Here is a 24,901-nt window from a genome sequence, read left to right as displayed (position 1 = left end):
GATCCTTCTTAATATCTCGAACTTGACTTTGGCAATCGTGTGTTTTGATTTTTCTACTGTGGTTCAACAGATTTCATGTTGCTTCCTTGTAAGATGATTCATGGAGGTCATGGGAATGAAGTATTTGACCTTATATACCTTCCTTTTGAAATGAATCCAAGTTTAGGGAAGTTTGTTGCACCTAGGGATTTCTCTTGATAACCTTCAGTAGGCATTGGTGTAGGATCAAGTGGAGGTAGATTAAACTTCTTTGCTAGAACCGGGTGAACTTCAGCATCAATTTTGGTGAAGTCGCAGAGAGTTTCCTTTAGAAATGTGCTTTCCCTTTCAATTACTATTTTCATCTTTGGATACTTTTCGCATTTGTTTTGGAACACCTTTGCTATTAGAAAGACTTCTTCTGGATTCATACATAGGAAGTTAGCTTGGGTGCGGACATAGTCCTGATTTCTTCTTGTAAGAGTGTATTGAATGTAGTCAGGTTTCATGAATTTTTGGGGCTTGAAGTTCTTGACTGCGGATGGTCTATCATTAGACTAGATTTTATCTATGGAAGAGGCATGTTTGGCATAGAATCGATTGAGTCTCTCGAATTCCATGGGCATTCTTTTGTGATCCAGTAGGCTAACATCAAAGGGCTCAAATACAGTGAAGTTTTTGGCATTAGGAGAGATTGGAACATCCCAGTAACCATCTGAGGGAGGTTCAGCATAGGTAAGGTTAGGTTTGTAGTCATCATCCAATAGTCTGCGGTGGGGATTAGTCCAAGAATTGATCAAGGATTCATCCAAGGTGATGTCGAAACCGTTTTCTCTCCAGATGAGTTCATCAAATTTGGCTGCTTTCCAATCTACTTTCTTCTGTTTCTTCACGGGAGAGTCGTCAGAGTGTTCGGATAACATATTGGATGCTAGATTTTTTAAGGTGAGGAGGAGTCTTAGGTGTTTCTGGACAAAGAACGATTATCTGTTGCGGTGGAGGAAACTGATGACTTGGACTCTTGTGAGGAGATGGTTGCGGTGACGGTTGTGGTGAAGGAATTTTCTCAGTTATGATGGGGGGGACCTCTATGATGAGAAATGTTGTTTGAGTGATGGTCATATTCATGATGGTCTTCCCCACTTCCCCCTCTTGAGGAATTCAGACCCAAAGCTTCCTCAATCCATTGTTTGAGACCATTGACCTTGACACACACCTCCTGAAATTGAGCTTTAAGAACATCAGCCAGTTGATGATTGCCTAGGATGGCGGTGTTGAAAAAAAGCCGATGAATCTACTTTGTGAGTTTTAGAATTTCAGGGCCATGAAAATTGGATGATAAGGATCATTAAAGTATGTCGACGGTTGAATGAAGGACTAAGATAGTGGACTCATAGGCAGTGTAAGTCCCATCTATCAGTTTCTGTGAGAGAGTGGACTGATCTGTAATGGTTGTTTGTAAATTCTCCTTGATTGCGGATACCTCGGAGATAAGACGCTCCACAATAGCTATGAATTGCTTGTGATCAGCTTGGCGACTTGTATCCAGGGATCAGATTCCCATTTCAACTCTTAGAGATATTCGCTTAGTAGCCAGTCTTTCACGAGTTTCCAGTCTTTCAATTCTTTTGATTAAGGACTGTAGTACTGGATGGTCTTTACATTGTGGTTGAGTGGACTTGACCGCAACAAGAATTTGATCTACTTTGGACTGTAAACTCAAAAATTATTTTCTAGACACAACCATCTTGTTATTCTTCTTTTTCTCCTTGGGCTTGGAGGTTGAGTGTTGAGAACCACTCGATTCCTCTTCCTCATCAAACATCATCATATCATCTTCAGAAGGGTTAGGCCGATTTACCTCATTCATATCATAATCATAAAATCCGAAGGTAGGAGCGAATCTAACTTCTATTGCAATTCCTTCGTCTTGAGAATCTGTAGCAGTTGGAGTTGGAGCTGGAGGGAGTTTAGAAGTACCTTCACCACCATGAGTGGACTGAGCCTTGCAGATCGTATCGTCCATTTTTTCCATGATCTCTTGTACTTTCGGAATGGTGGATACAGTATGAGCATTATTGATTGCGTCCGCCCAATATATGGCTACGGATTGAATCTCCACTTGTTTCTGTTGAAGCTGCTTTGTTTGATGATCCATTCTTGCTTGAAATTCCCTACGGAAAGTGGCATATTTCTTTGCTTCGACTTCATTGGTTGGTTGATACGTACTCCATGAGTCATTAAGATCGATATCGTCAATTCCTTGGAATCACACCAACGTGTCCCTCGGGTTCACGGATCCTTGCACATTTGTGCTCACCGTGCCTAAACTACCAGTAAAATATGTAAGCAGAGTAGGATTTCCTGAGCTTCCTTGATCTCCTTGACCCGTGGTCAAGTTTGGCCTCGGCTCAGTTCCAGAAAGGGCTGAAGAATTGCCATGCGGTTGGGAAGGTGTTTAAAGTGTTTGGGTTACAGACAAAAGGATGGATTTCATCTCCTCAAGGTAAAATAAATGTAGACGGGAAGCCCTAAAGACCATAGGGTAGAAACCAGCGTTGTCCCCTTGGGAGTGAGCTGGGGGTGAGTCTCCACGTTGTGGTGAAACAGACATACTTTTAGTGTCTGAGTGGTATTCAATAGTGGTATTGAATGGGTTTGCGGCCACCACGAGGACTACCGGAGCCTTTTGAGAGGCTGCGGTAGTAGTCTGGTCACACATTTGGTTTGTGGGATTGGTTTTTCTTTTCTTGAGGATCGAGATGGGTTGATCGTCCTCATCATAATCACTTATAGAGGAAGAGTAAGATTGATGTGCAGTTGGTTCATCATCTGTGGACACAGTTTGGATGATTTCTCTTTTCATTGAAGGGTCAGCTTGCTTGGGAGCATCCTTTTTCTTAGGATTTCCATGTTTCTTGGTGTTGCGGGGACCTTGATGAGGTGAAGCTAACTGCTTGCATCTTTGTGATAAAGACACGTTTGATAGAGTGGTGGAGGATGGGACTATGGTACTACCAGGGACAGTGAGTGCGGATGTTGTTTGTAGAGGCGGGGTAGAAAGGTATGGGGTAATACCTTCCGTAGCCTTTATATGGTTTGAGACATCAGCAGTTTCACGACCAAGAGTAGAGAGAATGTGGACTAGTAGTCGTCTAATAGGTCCAAAAGTAGACTGATCAGTAGAGGGATTGTACATTTTGAGATCTTTAGTGATGAAGAGATTGATGTCTTTACCCATGCTAAGTCATGCATCCATATGAAGATCCGAGATGCATAGAGACTAGAACCTGGCAAAAGTGAGTTCGGTGGGGTTCTCTCTTGGACTTTCTTAGGGAATGTACTACAAGAAGTCATCCCATAGGATCTGAGCGTAGTTTACATCGTGGCCAGTGAAAATACTCCACGCCAACTCTAGGAGCTTGAGACCCATATTATCAGTGCCTCCGGTTTTGCTGGACAGGATGCAGATCACGAAGGGGCAAACAAATTGCCATACCCCCAGGCAACTGATTTTTCTTGAACTCGCCTATGCCTTTGATCCTCATTTGGTAACCCATTTGATAGAGTGCAAAAAGGATGTCCGCCATACTTGGAGTGAAAACCTTGATTAAAGGATGAACTAGTAGGTTGATGGCAGTGAGGAACTTTTCCTTAGTCAGAGTGACCAAAGAATCGTTTACCAATTTCAAATGCACCTCTTGAAGATTTTCAAGGGGTCGATACATTGAGAAGGCACATTTGAAAAGATTTGAGAGAGGAACCACATCTGTGAATGAATCGAAGGGACCAAACAATGGGACATTGGATAGAAACTTGATCATCAACTTGATCAGAGCATTGCAGGAGGAATGCTCTTCGAACACAGCCCTAAAATTGCTTGAAGCAATCGTTGGCATTTGGTACCTTGATGCAGAGTTTGAACCAGTAGGGTTTGCTGATCCAGATGCCTTGGAGTGATTCTTGAAGATGCCATATTTCAACATTTTTGATGTTGAAGAAGGTTTGCAAGAGAACATAGTGCAAGAAAAAATTTGAAGTTCAGAAAGCATAAACCTTGCTTTGGGACGAAGAAGAAGAAGAAGAAGGGGGTTTTATAGTGGCTAATTTGGAGCTATAAAAGATTTTACCTTAAGTGAAGTTACGTAAAATCGTGTGGGGATTAGAATAGAAAATCTCAGCCACAGATTAAAAAAAGGTTTATTCTATTTTTTGAGATTTACCAAAAAGGGTTAGCATTTAATGAAGTGTCAGATTTCAACACCACGTCTGAAGAACGTGTGGTGATGGTGGGATTAATACGCTGTGTAAAAGGGAAGTTGTAACAGATTGCACGTTTTGGGTGTAATAGGAAGGGACAGATTTAATTTAAAAGGGATTTCCCAGGTTAAAAGGGATTTGATTTTGGGAAATCGTTCTTTTTGTCATCATGCCTAAAATAGGTCTGACACAAGTTTTATTTAAAAAGAATGGGACAGTTACACAAAAAATGTTTTTTTAATGGTTTTGTTATTTAATGAAGGATCATTAAATAGCACACCATGCTTCAAAAATTAATGAAACAATTTTTTTTTTAAATGAAAGTGACTGCGGATTGAAACTTCATTGCGGATGGATCATGCGTCATCAGATGGGTGACTACGGTAGAAGAACTAATGAGAACACTTGAACAAAGATTAGTAATAACAAACAATAAGGAGCAATGAAGGATAAATATGATATATTCTTGTGGTGCACAGGATATAACAAAACCATCTATCATAGATAACCTCAATTAGGACCGTAATAGAGACCAAGGATGGTCTGCGGTACCTATCAATTCAAGAAGAATTGTCGGTCCGGATTCATCATTTCTAACATTTGTAAGAAACTGTTGAGTTTTTTCGAGTAGAGTGCCTTTGTAAATACATCAGCAATCTCTTCATGAGACTGGACAAAAATTAGTTCAATGTTACCTTTTAGGACATGGTCTTTGATGAAGTGATACCATAGTTCAACATGCTTGGTTTTTGAGTGCTGAATTGGATTGTGAGAAATCGCTATAGCACTTTCAGAGTCACAATAGATTGGTATACGCAACATTCTTTATTCGTAGTCCAATAATTGTGTTTTCATCCATAAGACTTGTGAACAGCAGCTAGCTGCGGCCACATATTCAGCTTCCGCCGTAGACATAGATACACAACTTTGTTTTCTTGATGACCAGCTGACGAGTCTTCCACCCAGAAATTGACATCCATTGGAGGTGATTTCACGATCTAGTTTGCATCCGGCATGATCCGCATTAGTGAATGCTTGTAGACTGAAGTCATTCCCTATGGGGTACCGTAGGCCAAGAGTCTTGCTACACTTTAAGTACCGTAGAATCTGCATGGCTGCAATCATATGTGACATTTTCGGGTCAGCCTGGTACCTTGCGCATACCTTGCGCATACATCAATGATCCAATAATACCGCTATAAGTCTTGTGATCAACTGATTCACCTAAGGAATCAGCAGATATCTTATATCCAAAGGCCATGGGGGACCATAGCTGAAGAACAATTATCCATTGAATGTTTATTTTAAAGTTCATAAGTGTATTTCTCCTGATGAGTGAATATCCTCTGAGGGACTTGTTTCACTTGAAGTCCTAAAAAGAAATTAATCTCTCCATTCATGCTCATTTGGAACTTGTTGGTCATGAGCTTAGCAAATTCATTCACCATTTTTTGATCAAATGAACTGAAGATGATATCATCCACATATATCTGTACAAGCATAAGATGATCACCATTTGCTTTTCTAAATAAAGTGTGATCAATCACACCTCTTTTGTATCTGGACGAGACAAGAAATTCGGAGAGAGTCTGGTACCATGCTCTTGGAGCTTGTTTTAGACCGTAGACTGAATTTTCAAGTTTATAATAGTGATCTGGGAATTCCATACTTTCAAATTTCGGAGGTTGCTGAAGATAAACCTCCTCTTTTAACTCACCGTTGAGAAAAACACTTTTCACATCCATTTGATGAAATTTGATGTTCTTGTAAGTTGCGTATGCTAAGAAGATTTAGATAGCTTCCATTCATGCTACCGGAGAATACGTTTCATCATAGTCAATATCTTCAAGTTGACTATATCCCTTGGCAACTAGCCTTGCCTTGTTTCTGACGACCGCACCGGATTCATCCAACTTATTCTTGTACACCCATCTAGTACCAGCAATGGTGTGACCTTGTGGCTTCGGAACAAGCTGCCATACTTTGTTTCTTTTGAATTCTTCTAGCTCTTCTTGCATTGCGGATATCCAGTCTAGTTCTAGTAATGCTTCTTTAATCGTTCGGGGCTCGACCAAGGAAAGAAACGTTGTGTAGTGAATTTGATCGGATAAGTCCTTGGATGATCGAGTCTGGATTCCTGTAGATGGGTTGCTGATGATTTGACCTGGTGGGTTGTCTTTCGTCCATACATGTAGACGGCGTTGCAGATGATTAGCAACTGCGGTGGAGGGAATGTCTTCAATATTGGAAGACTCTGCGGTTGGAGACGGTAGTTCTCCCTGGACTTGAGAGCATCCTGCTGAATTGTATTGAATTGGGAAGGTGGGATTAGAGTGTTCTTGGTCAGATGGTGAAGGTTCCCCCTGGTGTGCAGACGGGAGTTCCCCTTGAACCTGCAAAGGTTCCCCCTGGATTGCGGATGGGAGTGTGATAATCCTTGAATCTGTTCCTGTGTCAATGTTTTCTATGTTTTCATCATTCGAGTCTGAAGAAACGTTTGATGGTTGAAAATATATGCGGATAATGATTTGAGTTGCATCTTCAAGTACTGGAACCTCGATGGTTGTTGTTTGGTCTGGAGTAGAGTTTTCCCCCTCAATCAGCAAAGTGGAAGTATTTAGTGATACCTCATCGGACAGTAAAGGACCAGATAGATCAGCATGCTGCTGCTGAGCTTCCAGCGAAACAAGAACTTTAGATAACTTGGTTGTTTCTACGGGGTCAAAGAGATCGTCATAGTTTACTTCAATTAGATTTAATGGACCCGAAGAAGCAGGTTCATTACTTTCTAGAATTGTTGTGGTTTCGGTTGATGCAGCGGTGTTGCGGATGTGATAGTCATCAAATTTCACATCGAAGCTTTCAATTATCAGCCTTATGCGTCTAATGAGAACTCTATAAGCAACTTTGTTAGTGGAGTAGCCAAGGAAGATGCCTTCATCAAACTTTGGAGCAAATTTTTTGAGGTGGTCTTTGTTGTTGATTACGAAACATCTACACCCAAAGATATCGAAGAAACGAACATTTGGCTTGCGGTTGTTAAGGACCTCATACAGTGTTTTGTTGAGACGTTTGCACATAATGTTTCGGTTTAGAACAAAATAGGATGTGGCCGCTGCTTCGGCCCAAAAGTAGATCTGGTAGCTTCTACTAGAGTGCGTTTCCTTCTCTCTACTACCCCATTTGGTTGCGGTGTATAGGGAGTGGAAAAGTTGTGAGTAATGCCTTTGGAAACCAAGAAACTACTTACTAGATTGTTAGTAAACTCGGTTCCATTATCATTGCGGATATGTCTAACTGGCAACTTCATCTGAAGTTCAATTTCCTTGATGAAAATTATCAACACCTGCGGTATTTCTGACTTGAGTCGTAGAAAGAAGACCCATGTGAAACGTGTGAAGTCATCCATTATAACCAATATGTATTTCCTGTGATGAAGACTGGCTACGGTAGATGGACCACAGAGATCAACGTGCAAGAGTTCCAATGGTTCATAAATTGAGGAGTCAATCACCGTGGGTGACTTGCTTTGAATTGTTTCCACATTCACATGCAGGACAGAGAGTATTATTGCTGAACTTGAGGATTGGAAGACCTCTGACTAGTTCGCTGGTGACCAAATTGTTGATGTATTTAAAGTTGAGATGAACTAGCGTGATGTGCCAAAGCCAGCTGACTTTGGATACTGCTTTGGATAGGAAGCATAACTGCGATTTTCCTATGATCAGAGATACATCTAGAGGATACATAGTACCTTCGGATCTGGACTTGATCAGGCAAGTGCTCCTATCGCTTGTCATTACATAGCAAAATTGGTCATCAAACTCAACACAATGACCTACCTTACATAGTTGACCAACACTAATGAGATTGTGTTTAAAGCCTTCTACATAAGCAAACTTTTGAATAGAGAAGTTTCCCGTAGTAAGAACACCAAAACCTCGAATTATCCCATTCGAATTGTTCCCGAATGTGACATTTTCACCGTTGCTAATTGGCCTGAAATCTCGAAGGTATTCTAACCTTCCTGTTATGTGCAAGGAGCAGGCACTGTCGATTAACAATTCTTCTTCTTGTTCCTCCTTGAACAAGGCCTGAGAATTACACGGTTAGTTTAGGCATCCAAACTAGTTTGGAGCCTGGGACAAAGGATGAGTTTCTGATTGATGCATGAATTGAGGTGCAGGGGCTAGTTTCGTGTCAACTTTTAATCCTAGTCCTAGGTGTTGTGAGTTTTTGGAGTGTTGGGTTTTTTTTTTTTGAAAAGTTATGAGGTTTCTAAAAAGGATCACATTTGACATGAGATAAACCTTTTCGACAACTACATTGACATTGACATGCTGAAATTTTGTCTTTTGTTTTGACACTTTGTTTGGTATGTGGTCGGAAGGATGATGTAAGCTTGTGATCGGTCCGAGGGTGGTAATATCTGACATTGGTGCTATTGGAATTTGAAAAAGTTTGTTTCGAGGAAGATTTAGCACGTGTAGATTCTATGGACCTTTTTCTAGGATTTGGTAAAATACCCTTCCACTTGTTGAAATTTTGATGTGATTTAAAAGTGTTGGAGTGGTTAAGATACCCTTCTATTTTGGATCATCTGAGGAATAGATTTGAAAATCATTGCATCGAAAAGACCTTTCTTTCTTTCTGGTTGTGTCAGAAGAGTTAGCAATTGATGTTGAAATTGTACATTCCTTTTTGCATGTTTTCTTGATCGGAGAGTTTTTTGAAAAATATTGAGCAAGAACAAACTTTTCTAGACTCTTAGATTTTGTAAATCTATCTTTTATTTTTGAAAAGGTTTGTCGATTTGTGCCTCGGGATCAAATTTCCTCTTTGAAAGCCTTTTTTGCTAATGTTTTTGGAGAACCGCAGTCCTTAATGTTCAATTGCGGTTTCCTGGAAACCTTTGAAATGTTTTGACAACGAGGGCTTGACTCATCCGAACTTGAAGATTCTAGATTTTGAGAGCATTGACCTACTTCAAAGTTCTCTATGGGTAGTTCATGGTGAATTGGTTGAAGAGTACCAGAGCCTTTTATTGTGGACTGTGGTATGGATGACTTAGGTACCGCAGCGTAAGTCTGAGTTGTGACTGTAGTGGGACTTTTCTGAGGTTCATGACTGTAGTGAGAGACACTGCGGTCTAACGACAAAGATAGAAAGTCCTGTGAGACTTCGGGACTTTCTATGACAATTTTTTCATCAACAACTGATGAAGTCTGAGAATTTGAATTGATTGTGCCACGGATAGGAGTTTCATCACTTGTGTGACCGGAAACCTCAGGCACAATTTCCTCAATGACACAATTATTACTTATATTATGAAGTCTTCCGAAGTGGGTTCTGATATCTTCGTGAAAAGTCTTATCATTGACTGGGAAATGAAATTATCGGTCTGGAGGGACATACAATCGATCTTTGTTAAACCGGGGTGAGGAATCCTTTGCGGTAGGATATCCATTAGACCAACCCCAATTGTATGTGTTATCCATAGTTCCATTATTCACCAAATTTTCAATAGATTCACTTTCATTGACCAGTTTTTCTATTAATAGATTTAGACGTACAATCTCACTCTGAGCTAAATATCTTTGGTTCAAAGCTATTTCTAATTGTGTTTCACTCAACATTCTTGCATCTTTTTCTAACTCTAAATCCTTTTCTAACATGGCCATTTTGAGTCTTTTGTTGTCCAGTCGTCCTCTTACATGAAACATCTCTTGGGATGCTATGTTCTTCTCATCTAAGGCTTTGTTGTAGTCTATAAGGACGGCAACACATGTGTCAGTAAGACTGTCTATGAAAGGTTGACAGTCATGCATGTTGTAGTTTAGAGTTTAAATCATAAGTTTTACCTGTTCGACGATGCTTAGTGTTCCATCTTTTACCATGTAGCAGTAGTTCTTTTCCAGCTTCGTAGACTCATCATCATCAGTAGTTGCTAGCATGCAGATTTTGCCTTTTCCTTTGATATTGCTGATGGCTTCTTCTTCATCTCCAGATAACTAAACTTGATGGTCTCTTTTGACATGGGGCACGTATGCCCTATCCTTTTTCTTTTCCTCCAGTTCTTGAGCCATTCTAAGGTAGAATGCTCTATCTTTCACCAAATTTTCCTTGCAATCTTTTGCAAAATGATCCTCTTTGTTGCACTTGTGACATATCACAATATCACTTTTGTCTTCTGAGGGAGTACCGGAGTCGGTGGCTTAAATGGACTACGATGCCTACTTTGGTTGAGTATTTTGAGATTGTGGAGGTGGATGAGAATTTTTGGGATAACGAGAGTGATTATTTTGTGGGTTGAAGTTACGATTGAATGGAGGTTTGTTGAATTATTGATTTTTACGAAAAAGAAGGTGGTAGCCGGTTGAACTGTTGACTAACAAGAGCAATAGCCTTCTGAAATTCTTCTTCATCATCATACTCTGAGTCGGCTTTGTATGACTGCGGTGGAGTTTCATACAAGGGAGAGTAGGATTGATTATGTGGCGCTTGTGCTATCAGTGCGAGTGGTCCTCCAAAGTCAGCACAGTCTTTGAGTACGGTGGATCCTTGTGCTTGCAGTTCCCCTTAGAGCTTATAGAGAGACAGGGAATGAATCTTTCTATCTCCTTGAAGTATCATCTTAGCAGTAGTCCAATGTCTTCCCAAACCATTGAGAAATTGAAGGTTTGTTTCATGGTTAGTGTGGATGATGCCAGCATTCGATAACTATTGAACCTTTTATAGGAGTCTGTTAAACTTTCGCCTGTATGAGCTTTGAAGTTGTTGAATTCATTGAGTGCAGTTGTGAGCTTCTTATCTTGAGCTTGTTCTGAGCCTTCGTACAAATTATTGAGAACATTCCAAATCTCTTTTGTTGATTTGCAGTTTGTTATAATGTCAAAGTTGTTAGGAGCAACTCCAAAAGAGATTGCATAAAAAGCAACAACATTATTTTCCATTTTATCGATATTATCTTTGGTGGGAGAGTTCAAGACTCGTTGTCCTCCTCCTAGTTTGGCTGTGGCCCCATCAGTTTGAACCGGTGTAAGAACAGGGACATGTGGTGCTTCTTCTACGGACCGTCATACATCTCTACCAAGTCTCCTTAAGTATCTTTCCATTCTCTAAGACTAGTGATGATATTCATTTGCCACTAATATTGGAGCTCGATTTGAACCACCAACACTGTTGGAAATATTCAGAGATAGTGCTTGTGCCATTTTTTTCCTTTTTAAGAAATGAGCTTCAGTGGTATAGAAGGCCCTTTCAAAATCAAAATTTAGTTTTTCAAAAAGCAACCACTATGGCTCTGATACCAATTTTTGAGAGAAAAAACTTGAGACACACTTGAACAAACGTTAGAACAAGTATAGTTGCCGAATAGTTTATCTCAAAGGATCATAAAGCTCAACAATAATAATATGTTAGAGTTAGATAATTAGAAAGTTAGTTGCGGAAATGTAAAGAAATATAAATGACAACAGGTGATATATCAAGTACACACATAAGTTGATTCATAACATGGAATGCATTCAGACCAAGTTAGTGATTGAGATCAAGCTTAGTGATAAAGTCACGAGTGACTTGCTCCGAAGAGAAATAATAATCACTTATGTTCTAGAGAACTTTGAGAGGAAGAAGAGTAAGAGGAGATGCGTAATTGAGAGATGTAACTGATAATTTTGAAGGTGGTTCGGAGACATTTTAACTGAGAAAGAATGAGCTCTATATATAGAGACTCAAGAGTTACATTGGAGCAAATCTCTAAGAGTAGCCACGCAAGGCATAGTGGACAATAAAGAGTATTACAGAAAAGTAGCTAAAGTTAAACTAAGTAAAGAATAAGTAAGACTGCGGTTTGATGATGACTTCGGATGAGGTTGCTGGGAAGGGTTTAACTGCGGATCCTTGAGGGTTGCGGTAGACGAAGTTCAAGAGGGTCACTTTCATGATTCAACAGAGCTGCAGGTTCCTTCTTTCTTCTCTAATCCAAAGTAAAATCATGTTACAGGTTAAGGAGTTACTTATCTTAATAGACTAGATGATCATACTATAGCATACATGTGTATATATGAGAAGGTGATTCAATTTGATAGTCAAACTCAGTTAAACCAAGAAAACGAAGTTGATAGTAACTCAATCGATTGACTTATATGATCATGCGAGTATGGATTACCTGTTTGACTTTCAAGTGGAGAGCAGAGGTGCATCAATGGGAGGGTGTGGAGGACGATGGACCGACGACAATGGAATGCCGACCTAGAAAACAAAGTTGATAGTCACTCAATCGATTGACTTATTTGATCATGCGAGTATGGAGTACCTGTTTGACTTCGAGTGCAAAACAGAGGTGCGTCAATGGGAGGGTGTGGATCAACGATGGACCGACAACGATGAATCGGTGGCGATGGATCACGACGATTGTCCGACGACGATGAGTTGGCGAGATGTTGTCAAACTGGAGATTGTTAATGTATCGATTTAGGGCAAAAGAGATGTGTGGAGTCGTTTTAGGGCATAGTACTCTTTATCGGTGGTCAAAATTAGTCAACCTTGTATATCCTCCTTACTAAACCAATTAGTCGTGTTTACAAAAAAAATTATATGTATAACTAATTTGGTCAAAATTAGTAATAGTCAAAATTAGTGAACTCTCTTTATTTGATCAAAATATAAATACAACCAGGACTTTTTCTAATGTATTTCTCTTTTTATTTTTTCAACATTTTCCAAATATTATTATAGTCAACATGTTTAATAAGGACTGGTCAATAATGTAACCAGTGTTTGAAAAATTATGTATAAAAAGAAAACAAAGTTGTAGTTATTTTCAAAAATAAAAAATATTAAGTAAAAATATTTTAGTATCTATTAACTGAAAATTATATATATATATATATATATATATATATATATATATATATATATATATATATATATTGACGACTATTAAGTGGTCATTAATTGTTTTTCCTCATTTGAAGAGTAGACACGTAGTTTTGAATAAGAGTAGTCACTGCAAGTGGCCACTATTTCTGGTCACCAAACCTCCAATACAGTGACCACTTTTTTGTCACTAAGATTTTAACATGTTTACTATTATTCTTAGTCACTATATAGTTAACACAGTGACCATTATTTTTAGTCACTAAATAGTTATGATATGAAACAAAAGTAGTTTGGTTTTTTCGCGTTTTAGTGACCGAGTTAGTGACCAACACATAAAATCCATCATTAAATTTGTAGAATTACTAAAATCCAGTGACCACTTAATTTCTAGTGGACTAAAAGATACTTTCGGTGACCAAATTTTTTATCGTAACAAAACATTAGTTACTGATAAGAACTTTTCTTGTGGTGCTTTTTCAGTTTGATTTTGATTTTTTTTTTCATTCTTTGTAATATTTAACGCTATGAAACATCAAGTTTTTGCTCTTAAAAATCATGATATGTAAAAGGTTATTATTTTCTCAATAATATTCTAGAAAGTAATGATGTATTATCTTTTATTTTATTTTAATAAATAAATCATTTTAGACACATGATATTTCTTACATTAATTTTTCTATCAAAATTAAATTACTAACGAAAATATTTCTAGTACAACGATATCTGATATTGATCTCCCTCTTTAAAGCGGTGGTTCAACTTTCATTTGAAACATAAGTGGTATTGAGTTGCTTAGTAGTAGATTAGATTTGTTGTTTCGGAAAAAAATTAAATTATTATTTTATCCTTCATCTTATTAATTTAAATTCTATAAAATATATATTTACCTAATTTCCAAAGATGAATTTAAATTCTATAAAATATATATTCACCTAATTTCCATCATATTAATTTTGGAAACAAGTTAAATCAATCAAAAACAATATTAAACCGATTCAATGCATGTATTAATAGTTATCAAAATTTTAAATTTCAAACCATATTTATCCACGTCTTTATCGCATAATTTCAGCAAACCATATTTATCTTTTTGAAACCGCAAGCTATCATACTCTTAATCTAATCTTAAACACCACCTATCTATCCATAATAAACATTATATAATATATTGAATTCCGATTTTATCTTTATTTTTTTCGAAATTGCTACATATAGTACGTTTACATTTCTTCAAAATTGCTATATATTTTGGTGAATATCTAACTGCAACATAAATTTAATTCAAATCCGTTAAAAGAATGCATAATATGACTTCAAATTTCAATTCAACAATATATCGCTACCAATGAAATATTTGAAGGGATTACATTGATATCATATTCCATTTGTCATTTTAATTTGTAATTTATTGTATTATGTTTATGTATGTTTATTATATTATTGTTCTTTTTAATTTATCATATAACAATATCATTTCCATGATTTATTGTGTTTTTTCACTCTATTCAAATGTATATTGCATTATATAAAATAATAATTTTATCAAATGTCTATACTTACAGAACATAGATAGGATATTCAGAAATATATATATATATATATATATATATATATATATATATATATATATATATATATATATATATATATATATATATATATATATATAATCATTACAAACTTATAGACAAAACTTCAACCTTTGCAATTTAATGATTTATATATCTTAAAGAAGAGAATGACTTCGGAACAGTACCTGGTTGGTTGAGTCAGGTACTGTTCATCAGCTTATGCTTTGGCATTCGACTTTCGGCTCGGCAATTTATCTGTTTTCATGGTTTTTGCCATGCCTTCCTTCTCCTCACTACAATCCAATTTGTTTAATCAATATGTTGTGATTCTGTGTTGATTCATAGATGCATCCAACTTCTCTTTGGAATAGATGACCACCATCTACATTCAACCCTATCTCCCTTTTGTTCTTCGTTTGCATTTCACATCGACTGAGATAAAAATCATCAAAGAAACCTTAATCTCCCATCAATACGTGGATTGTGTTATTGAAGCCAGTTGTGTGATGCTTCTTACTACCTTTATGTTATTTTTCCATTCTAGATTTACCGTTTTCACCATTTGTTTTGTTAACTTAGGAAACTTTCTTGAAAATTATTTCCAACCTAGACTTCTTCAACCTCTGAATCCAACGTCGATCGTCATCCACACGCCGCCTTACCTATTAAACTGGTGCGTAATATCGTTGGCTTTCGGCTTCTTCTTTTACCTAATCAAAGATTGCACCTTCTCTTCTTCTATCTTCCTTACTTCCTGCAATTCTTAGGCATTAAATACTACTGGATTGTACGTTGACCTTCGGATTTCATTCTTTTCTTCATCCTCTAAACTAATAACATTTTTTGTTTTTTTTAATTAGGGAACATCATTTGGTACTCCAATTGTGTGTTTATCTATTTACAAGGGATTGTTGGTCAGTTATTAGCAATTTTGTATTGAACCATCAACACATATGTAGCACATTAAGAGCAATAAAGGTTAATGTTTGTTTCTGTTAGGTGAATTTTATGCACCATTGTAGCATGTTTAATTTACTCTTTTGCATTTCAATCCGATAACAATCCATGCCTTTTACTCGTTTTTTGGACAAAATTTTGGCACACTTAAGTTCCACACTTTTTATGTCGTTTCAGGTGGTTTTAGAGGTTGGAGATGACTTGGGATAGTGAAAAAGGTCTTGGAGCAAAGTTGCAGATTTTTTGGAGCTAATTTGAAGATTTCAAGAATTTCTATCAGGAAGATTGACACGAGTCGTGCCAAATAGGCAAAACAGCTTCACACAACCATGTCCTTTTTTACATAAGTCGTGTCATTTCAGTATAATTTGACACAAGGCCATGTCAAATGTAGAATTGGTCAATATTCAGCAACACACTTTGGAGACGATTCAAATGAAGGCGTCATACTTTGGAGTGACACAGGGTCATGTCAGTCGCATAACTTCCACTTGACAATTTTCCTTTAATTAAACATCCCAAAAATACAGTCCAAAATTTTCATTTTAAATCAATAATAAAACCATAAATATCATTCATCATATAAAAATCATAATTGGTGTATCTCAAAATATCATAACATCTGTCAAAACATATATCAAAGTATAACATCCCAGGCTAAACAAATTGTGTGTGCACTGCAGTCATCCCGAGCTCATCCCCTTGCTACCGGAAGTACCTGAAACCAAAACTAAATACCGTAAGAACGAAGCTTAGTGAGTCTCCCCATACTACCACATACCATATACATAATCATGCTTCATGGAGATACGGGCCCCAACCATACTCCAGAAGATACGGGCCCCACCCACACTCTGCTAACTAGGAGATACAGGCCCTACCCACACTCCACTAACTAGGAGATATGGGCCGCACCCACACTCTGCTGGCTACGAGATACGAGCCCCGCCCACACTCGATTAACTATGAGATATGAGCCCTACCTACACTCAGCTATTAAGCATACATACTAGTATCACACAAACAACATATATAATCAAGTCTATCAATCAGTCCTATATACATAATAAAATAATGCTATTAGATATGGGCCCCGCCCACACTCGGCTAATGATGAGATACGAGCCCCGCCCACACTCTGCTACTAATCTATACACATAGCATATACGGGTCGGTCTTGGTGCCTTCAACACGTTCAAACTAGAAGAAAACTCACCTCGCAAAGCTAACTGTGAAATCTCGCGTGAAGAATCTCTGCTTGCTCCAACGACTCTCTGATTATCATTATCATAAAATCATTCAGTCAAAATCCAATAATCCTTCTTAGGGTAAAATGACTACTTTACCCCTGTTTAAAGTCAAAATTCTGGTCAAAGTCAACGTACTGGTTTGACTCAACTCGTCGAGTTCTGTAAACCAGATATCCTGAAATCGCAATCCAACTCGTCGAGTCATCCCCCCTAACTTGATGAGTTCCCTTGTTGCTCATAGTCATGATAAAGCAATTCAACTTGTCGAGTCCCTGCTCTAGCTCGTCGCGTTCTACCCAGTACAAAATCGGGACAAATCGACTCAACTCGTCGAGTTCCTCTATGAGCTCGACGAGTTCCTCAGTCTGTTTAGGCCTTCTTAAGGGATTAATCCCCTACTCTTCAGATTTAAGCTTTTTATTTCTCATGCACACTGAAAACGTCCTCTTAAGGGTAAGGTTTCCAACTTTACCCGTTAATTCCTTTACTTCATGGGTTTAGCTCAAACCCTAACTCTTTATGTCCTAGATCTTGGTCCACTAGCCATCCATACACCAAACTAACTCATACAAATATAGATCTAGGCCCAAAACACTCCATGAATGCGTAAAGCTTCAACCTTTCACTCCATGCATGGCATTTTGGAGCTTAAAAGACCAAAATGACACCCTATGGCTTGCATGGGGCTTTAATGGTCATAAAGTTTTCACCTTTATGCCATGAAAACCCTCCATGATTCCAGATCTGAAAGTATACTCACATGGGACGTCCGTGTCCCAAAGATAAAGATTCTTGGACCAACCCCCCCCCCCCCCCTCATAAAATGATGATTAAGAGATCTAAGATGCTAATAAGAAAGTTTGAGACTTGCTTACTAGAAAATGATGATGAAGAAATGAAGTCTTTAGATCTACTATCTTCTTCTTGAATCCTCAAGCTTCTCCTTCCTTCACAAGCTTCAAAACACACAAAGTTTCACTCACAAAAGACTCACAAGCTCACAATTGCATTAGGGTTTCTGAATCTAGGGTTTGGGACTTGGAGGCTAGAAATTAGGCTAACAAGTGGGGATTAAGATGCTTAACTAGGATGCAAAACCCTGAAATTAGGGTTTAATTCTGGCAGTTGTACTCATCGACTTGGGGGCTCTCAATTCGTCGAGTAGGTTACTTAAAAACCCATATCCCTTCTAATCTCTACTCGAAAAGTTTGGGGCTAGCAACTCATTGAGTTGCTTTACAAAAATGAATGAATTATTATTTAAATGCATACCAGAAACCAGGCGTTATGTTTATATTTAATTTTTGGGTTTTCGAGCCATTACACACATTTCCTCTAACTAGAAGGCACCAAAGGTGATTTCTATCAGAAGTTCTTGCTAGGTTTTATTGGGAAATAATTTTATAAACTGATAATTTCACCTTTGTAAGCATTTTAGCATTTAAATTTCCTTTTATAGACTTGTGATTTTGCTCTAGTCATGAGTGGTTAGAACCCTAGTTTCTCCAATTCCATGTTTCGACTTATTTGGATGTGATTTCAATCATGTGACTTGATGTTTGCTCTTAATCTCTATATAGTGAAGGTGATTTTGTTTCAATTAAATATTTGATTCTTTCCTTTTTCTTATTGGCTATTTGAATTAGGGTTTGATCAATCATGTTATCTAAGTCACGAGATCAATAATTTTCTTGTGAATTAGAATAAGTAATAAACATGAAATTGGTTTTTATTGAATGAATCAAGTGTAAATCATATTCACACACTTTTACACTCCCGAGTTTAGGACAGTTATGAAGTGTTGTTGGGAACATTCACTTCAAGCTTTAATTCAACCTTTTCATTTCTATTTAAGAGCTTGTTTAGATTTAAATTAAAAGGTTAGGTTATTTTCAAAGAGCTCATTTTGAATTTGGTAAAGTGATGAATGGGAAGTCTTAGAGCTTTTTAACACTTTCAGGTACCAACTTAGATAGAATTGAGGAAGTATCATGTCCTCTTTGAATCACATTGTTAACTTGTCATACATGGAGTTGGAGTTCTAATAAATTCTAGATTTACTTTAATCAATTAGTTGATTTCTCGTTCCTTTATTCATTTTCTCTAATCATTACATACAGATCCCGTTTTTCTGTGACTTTAATACCTTACGCAAATAGGTATAAATATTCACCCCGTGTCTCTGTAGATCTACCTTTATTACTTTGCACTACTCTTTTTTGCAAAATAGCACTGTATTTGGAGTCATTATGTACCCTGTTATTTGTTGGGTTTGACATGCCTAACAGATTGTCATCAAAAGACAATTTCTTGGTATAACCAGAAATTTTAACCAAATTTTCATACATTTGATCGGGAACGCCAAATTAGAATATGTGATTGTTTATAAAACCCTAATGTACGTACTTCTTTTTTAAATTTGAAGTCGTATTCAAGATGCCTCCTGGTAAAATTATTATATCTGTCAACCGATTAATGAAATTATCTTATACTGAGCAACAAGCGGAACACCTGGACACATTGCCAGAAATTGTCCAAATCGTGCATATGTTCCCTACTTTGCACAAGGTTAGCAGAACGCGCCAAGAGGGATATTCTTCAAAAGAAACCCTTTAAAGTCACAATCACGCAATGGTGAAGGCCAAGAAACAAACTCCCAAGGACAAGAAGGGAATGTTGGCCAAGAAGCCAAATTCAAGAGATGGTCCAGTTAAACCAAAATCAGTTAGGTTAAAGTCATCTCGGAGATCGGTTTCGAGCTCTAAAGCAAGTGATAAGGCATCCATCCGATTAAACAAGAAATTTGTTAAACCCGACTATAGATGGGTACCAAAGGTTCATACTCCCAAATCATCGAATGATTCTAAAATTTCTTCATATTCTATGTGTGATAAACATGATATGTAATGGGAGAGAGTAGCTTGCATATATAATAAAGGTCAACCTAGCTTCAAAATAGACTGGGTTCCAAAGAACAAATAATCCCGCACTTAGTGCTGGAGCAGCTATGGAGGAATATCATCAAACTTCGGTTTGTAGATAATGGTTGTTCCAGACACATGATAGGGGACATCTCTCAACTGTATAATATTCAGAATCTTCAATGAGAGTATGTGTAATTTACGGGAAAGGAAGAAAAGAAAAGGATCACAAATGTGGATTGTACTTAATGATGTGAAGAATTTTTGGATCTGTTCCGAGATTAAAACATAACTAAGTCTGAATACGTTGCTGCATTTGCTTCATGTTATCAAGTCATTTGGATGCATCTTCATTTGTTGAATTATGATTTAAGTTTTTTCTTCTCGATATTCCTGAGTTTTTTCTTAAATGATTCGTTTCAAAGACAATTTTTTTTTAAAAATTTGCGCATTTATTTCATTTCTTCCCATGCCCAAATTTAGGGGGAGAAATCAAAATACAAAAATTTTCAAAACATAAATCCAAAAATATGTAATTAAAGTTTTTTCGTTTGTATGTGTTATATGGGAAGTGATATGCAGTTTAGTGTTAAAGGGAAATCTGAAATTCGTTCAATGCACTGAAATGAATATTATTTAGACTCTGTGTTCGATGTGCTGGTAGGCTCGGAGGATTTAAAATTACTGGACTAGACATAGCTAACAATGAAGTACTTGACTGTGTTAACTCATCTGGACTTAGATAGTTTCATTTGGACTGACCATACGATGCTTCGATAGATTGAGTAGTGAGATAAATAAGGGAGCCTACAAGATACAATAAAGTTACTTATTATCTAGAAATGTGGCTCAACACTTCTTCGATGTACGGAATTATGTCCTTAATTCTGGTGCTGATAGGATGACTAGGGGTTCTAATAAAGTAGGTCTATGTGAAATGTTTTTCTTGCTTTCTATTTGGTAGTCACATGTTGCCTCTTTTGCACAATTGGAACATATCCGACCTGGAATGCAACATATGCAACTCTATATCTATGCACTTCCTTTTCTATGCAATTCTTTATGTCTATGTCAGTCACATGTTGCCCCCTCTACATGATCGGAAGATCCAACCTGGGACACAACATATGCAACTTTTTATCTCTCTATCCCTCTATCTGTGTTATTCATATGTTGTCCCTCTGCGTGATTAGAAGACATCCGACCTGTGATACAACATATGTATCTCTATATCTATCTTCTCTCTCAAATAATTGAGCACTCACCTAAAGTAAAGAGCTCTTTGGAATTCCTTGATTACTAGGGTATGTCGTGAACTGGGGAACACGTTCTACTGCACTTAAAATTGAACTACTTAAACGATTCTTTGTAGATCTAACTGATGAATTTAAGTGGATAACAATATCATTGGTCGACGTCAACTAAATGGTCTATTTAGGAATATTGGTACAATGTCTTGTCACTTATAATTTGTCCAACTTGTCAGTATCCTTTGTGTTTAAGTTGACCATAATATCGGTGATTCATCAGAGCTAAACATGCAGGTGTGTGTTGATAAACGATATTGAATTTCTTGACAACTTTGATCCCAAAATTCTTAAATTTAGTTATTATTATTTTTTTTTGTTAAATTTGTTCATAGTTTTCCTCTATGCACGAATTTTGGGGGAGAATTAAAAAAAATTAAAAATCAAACAAAAATAAGAAAATTAAAAAAATCCAAAAATATTGTTTTTTACAGTATTTTACTTTTTATTTTTATTTCTTTCTTAGTTACTATTATTCATGTGCTAAGTTTACTTTTAGTTTTGGTTTTATATCAAAATTTCATTTGTCTTAAAACGAGAACTTAAAGGAAGAAGAGACTTAGGGAGACCGCACTTTCAGACAGATACTGTGAGTAGTCTCTTTCTGAGCCAAAGGATTTTTTTACTCATTTGTTACTTTTCATGGAACAACGGTGATCATTGAAGAGTGTTCCTTTTAAGTAACAAGAAGATAATATTATTTTTTAACATTCAATCTTTCAACCCTTGAAGCAAGGTGAAGATGTATTGGAAGTTATGCGACAGATTGCAATGAAGTCTCCTCGATCAATTTGCTGCTATTTATAAAGCTGCTGAAGTGATCTAGAAGAATCGGTCTCTCTATTATTTTCTCTGAATATTCTCAAAGTTGCAAGTGCTAAATTTCAAGAATCCTTACAAGAAGCCTCCCCACCCAATGTGCTTTCAAAGTCAATTTCTTGAAAAAAAAAGTCTAATTGCTCAAGATGAAGTCATTCTTGCATAATTTCATTTGCTCATCTTGAAGTTGTGAAGAAATAGAAGATAAAAGTTGAAGCCAAGCACAAAGAAAAGATTAAAAAGAAAATAAAGCTTCTAACCCAGGGGGATTTTGTTAGGTCATAAGAAAATAAAGCTATAAACCAAGGGGGAGATTGTTAGGTCTAAATTTATGGTTTATACTTTGCTTTTCTAGGAATTTATGGTTTTCGGTCTAGGACCGAAAATACCATTAGTTTCCTTGTTGTTTGGACCAAAAGCATATGTGATTTTGGTCAAGCTATTGGGTTTTCGGTTTGGAGTTTGTACTTTGGGTCCATACATATATATACAATGACAATAGAGGAGGGGACATGTTAAGGGTTGCCAGTGTGAAGAGACGTATTTTAGAGAGAGAAAGTAGAGAGAAGGTGTGTGTGTGTGTGTGTGAATCTTGTATACTGGATTATTACTGAATATTATTTTGTGCATTGAAGATTCATTTTCTTCTTCTTCTTCTTCTTCTTCTTCTTCTTCTTCTTCTCTATTCTATCTTGCATCATCCATTTGATTGGGATTCCGCACCATCAAGTGGATTGGACTGATACATCAAAGAGATTTAGGGACTTACATTCATTTTTGAAGAGCTTTGGAAGGGAGGAGATGCTTGTCAAGGACTCAGAAGAAGTCCCTTTTGTTTGTCTTCTTTTGCTAGTAGACGTAACCCAACACTAGTTCATCAACTGGTCCTTCTGCAAGAAATTCAGCTTCAGGCAGCTTGTCAATCTTTTACAAGAATTTTTCAGTTCCGAACAAATGAGTAGGTTTGAAGTCACAACAACAAAAATTCAGCCACATATTCTTTCAAGTAGTTCATTATAGCACTATAGGCAACAATGCTCATTTGGTTGTCTCTGTGAGTTCGGAAGTGTGCAGTAATAGTCAAGATGTCATTTGGATTTATGGAAGGGAAGTTGGCATCTAATATGGTGAGTTCATTTGACTTGTTCTGATAGAACTGATATTAGTACAACATGCAGTTCATATCGAATTTAATTTGAACTTTTTGTCCAAACCCATAAATTTTTTTGATTCTTTTTCGAGACCACACTTCCTTTTGTGGTTGAGCGTTCACGAAATAGAATATCTTTTGGTTCTGATTATCATTTGAGGATCATCATCTGGGTGGAGAAGAGCATACCTGATGTAGAATTTGCCATAGGGAGAGATGGGAAGATCAATCTAGTCTGAGTCTTGGGTTGGTAGATCTAATACATGAATGACATGATGTCCAGATCATGAATTATTCCTTCACGACAAAGTGGGGAAAGCCCTAGCATTGTATTGGGGTTGTGTTTGAGAGCTTGAATCTGAATACTCTCTTAAAGGGCTTGATCTATTTGTGCTTGAGACCACCCTTCAGACTTCTTGGCAGTTGGTTTATAGATTTAGGGTTTCGAGATAGGCTTCTTGCCATTGTGTTGTTTCTTCAAGTCATCAATGACTTGTTAATTGTTCTCAGCAATTTTGAACTCAAGAAGTGGAGAAATCAGAGGCTCATTTGGGATGTTGTCAGGCTTCAAAAATAGAGATCCTTCATCAATTGGAACTATTCTCGGAGAGGGAATCGGAGGCAATATCGACTAGGTAGCTCCGAATGTGTCAATTGTGATCATAGTCTTCGCCTCGACCATTTCATATCTTCTATGTAAAACACCAGCCAATGATGATGGCCAAGTAACTAGATACCATATCCTTCATTCTTCCTCTAAGAGAGATTTCACTGGAAATTTCCTTGGAGATTCAATTCCAATCACGGAATTCGTGATGTAATCAACTTCCTCATCATCATCAGAAGGAATACATGGGGACACAATTTGAACATCATCATTGTCAGATTCATCTTGGAGTTTAAACTCCAAGGTAGGCTTCCAGGAGATGGTATGATCTATTTTTCTTGGTTCTTCTCCCACTCTTGCATCGAAAGGCCCTGCAACCAAAAGTATATCTAAGCTTTGAAATTCCAATAGCCTATCCAACACCTTTTGGAAACCGGTGCTCATTTGCAAAGTGACGACATCATAGGCTTAAGCAGTATGAGCCTAATCTTTTAAGTGGTCAAATAAAGTGGTGAGAATTGAAAGCATTTCATCGAACTTGTTATTCAGAATGTCCACTATATTCCAATAGGCTCGGAGGAGTTTGATGAGGACATCCGGATGGGTTTTATACAAACAATCCTATGTGTGGATGCAACCCTAGATACAGATCTATGTTTTCACTATTAGTCATACAACATTATGAACACAAAAGGAAACCTAGCATGCTCCTAATGATATTTAAAATCATATGGAAGAATGGATTACATACCTCTTGTTGTTATATTGTAATAACAACTTGTTTCTTGAATCTTCTTGTCTTCGAAAGCAAGTACCAGAAGTGTAGTGCCTCTAATGGCTCACAAACACCAAAAGCAATTGAAGAAGCAAGAGAGAGAGGGGAGAGGTAAAAATTCAGCTCTAGGAACTCTAGGGATCAAGTAGCCGAATTTCTAATGCCAAGGGTCCTTTATATAGGTGTAGGAATTAAGGTTTCAGTACTTATCATTATCTAGTTGCTTGGCTACCAAGCAGCCCAAAGGATAATTCTAGAACCCTTATCATGGACAAATTCTAAGGCCTTTAACCCCTTGAATTCGTCCACCCTATACTATAGGGCTTCCTTGCCGAACTTTGTAATTATCACATAATTACAATTCAGTCCCCTTAGTTCAATTAACTTCTTTTGATCACAAAATAAATTCTTAATTAATTCTT

At 37.2% G+C, this 24,901-nt stretch overlaps 1 protein-coding gene across 1 annotated transcript; it reads right to left on the bottom strand.

Annotated features, from left to right (window-relative positions):
• Positions 1–6,044: 6,044 nt before the first annotated feature.
• LOC145039766 (uncharacterized) lies at positions 6,045–7,319 on the bottom strand. The gene has a single exon (XM_078987779.1). The coding sequence runs from the start codon at positions 7,317–7,319 to the stop codon at positions 6,045–6,047; it is 1,275 nt and encodes a 424-aa protein (XP_078843905.1).
• Positions 7,320–24,901: the final 17,582 nt, after the last annotated feature.

This window comes from Lactuca saligna, chromosome 4 (assembly GCF_052625555.1).
Source record: "Lactuca saligna cultivar CGN05327 chromosome 4, ASM5262555v1, whole genome shotgun sequence".
Lineage (NCBI taxonomy): Eukaryota > Viridiplantae > Streptophyta > Magnoliopsida > Asterales > Asteraceae > Lactuca > Lactuca saligna.
The sequence above is the reverse complement of the archived record's forward strand: the minus strand, read 5'-3'. Positions and strand labels throughout refer to the sequence as shown.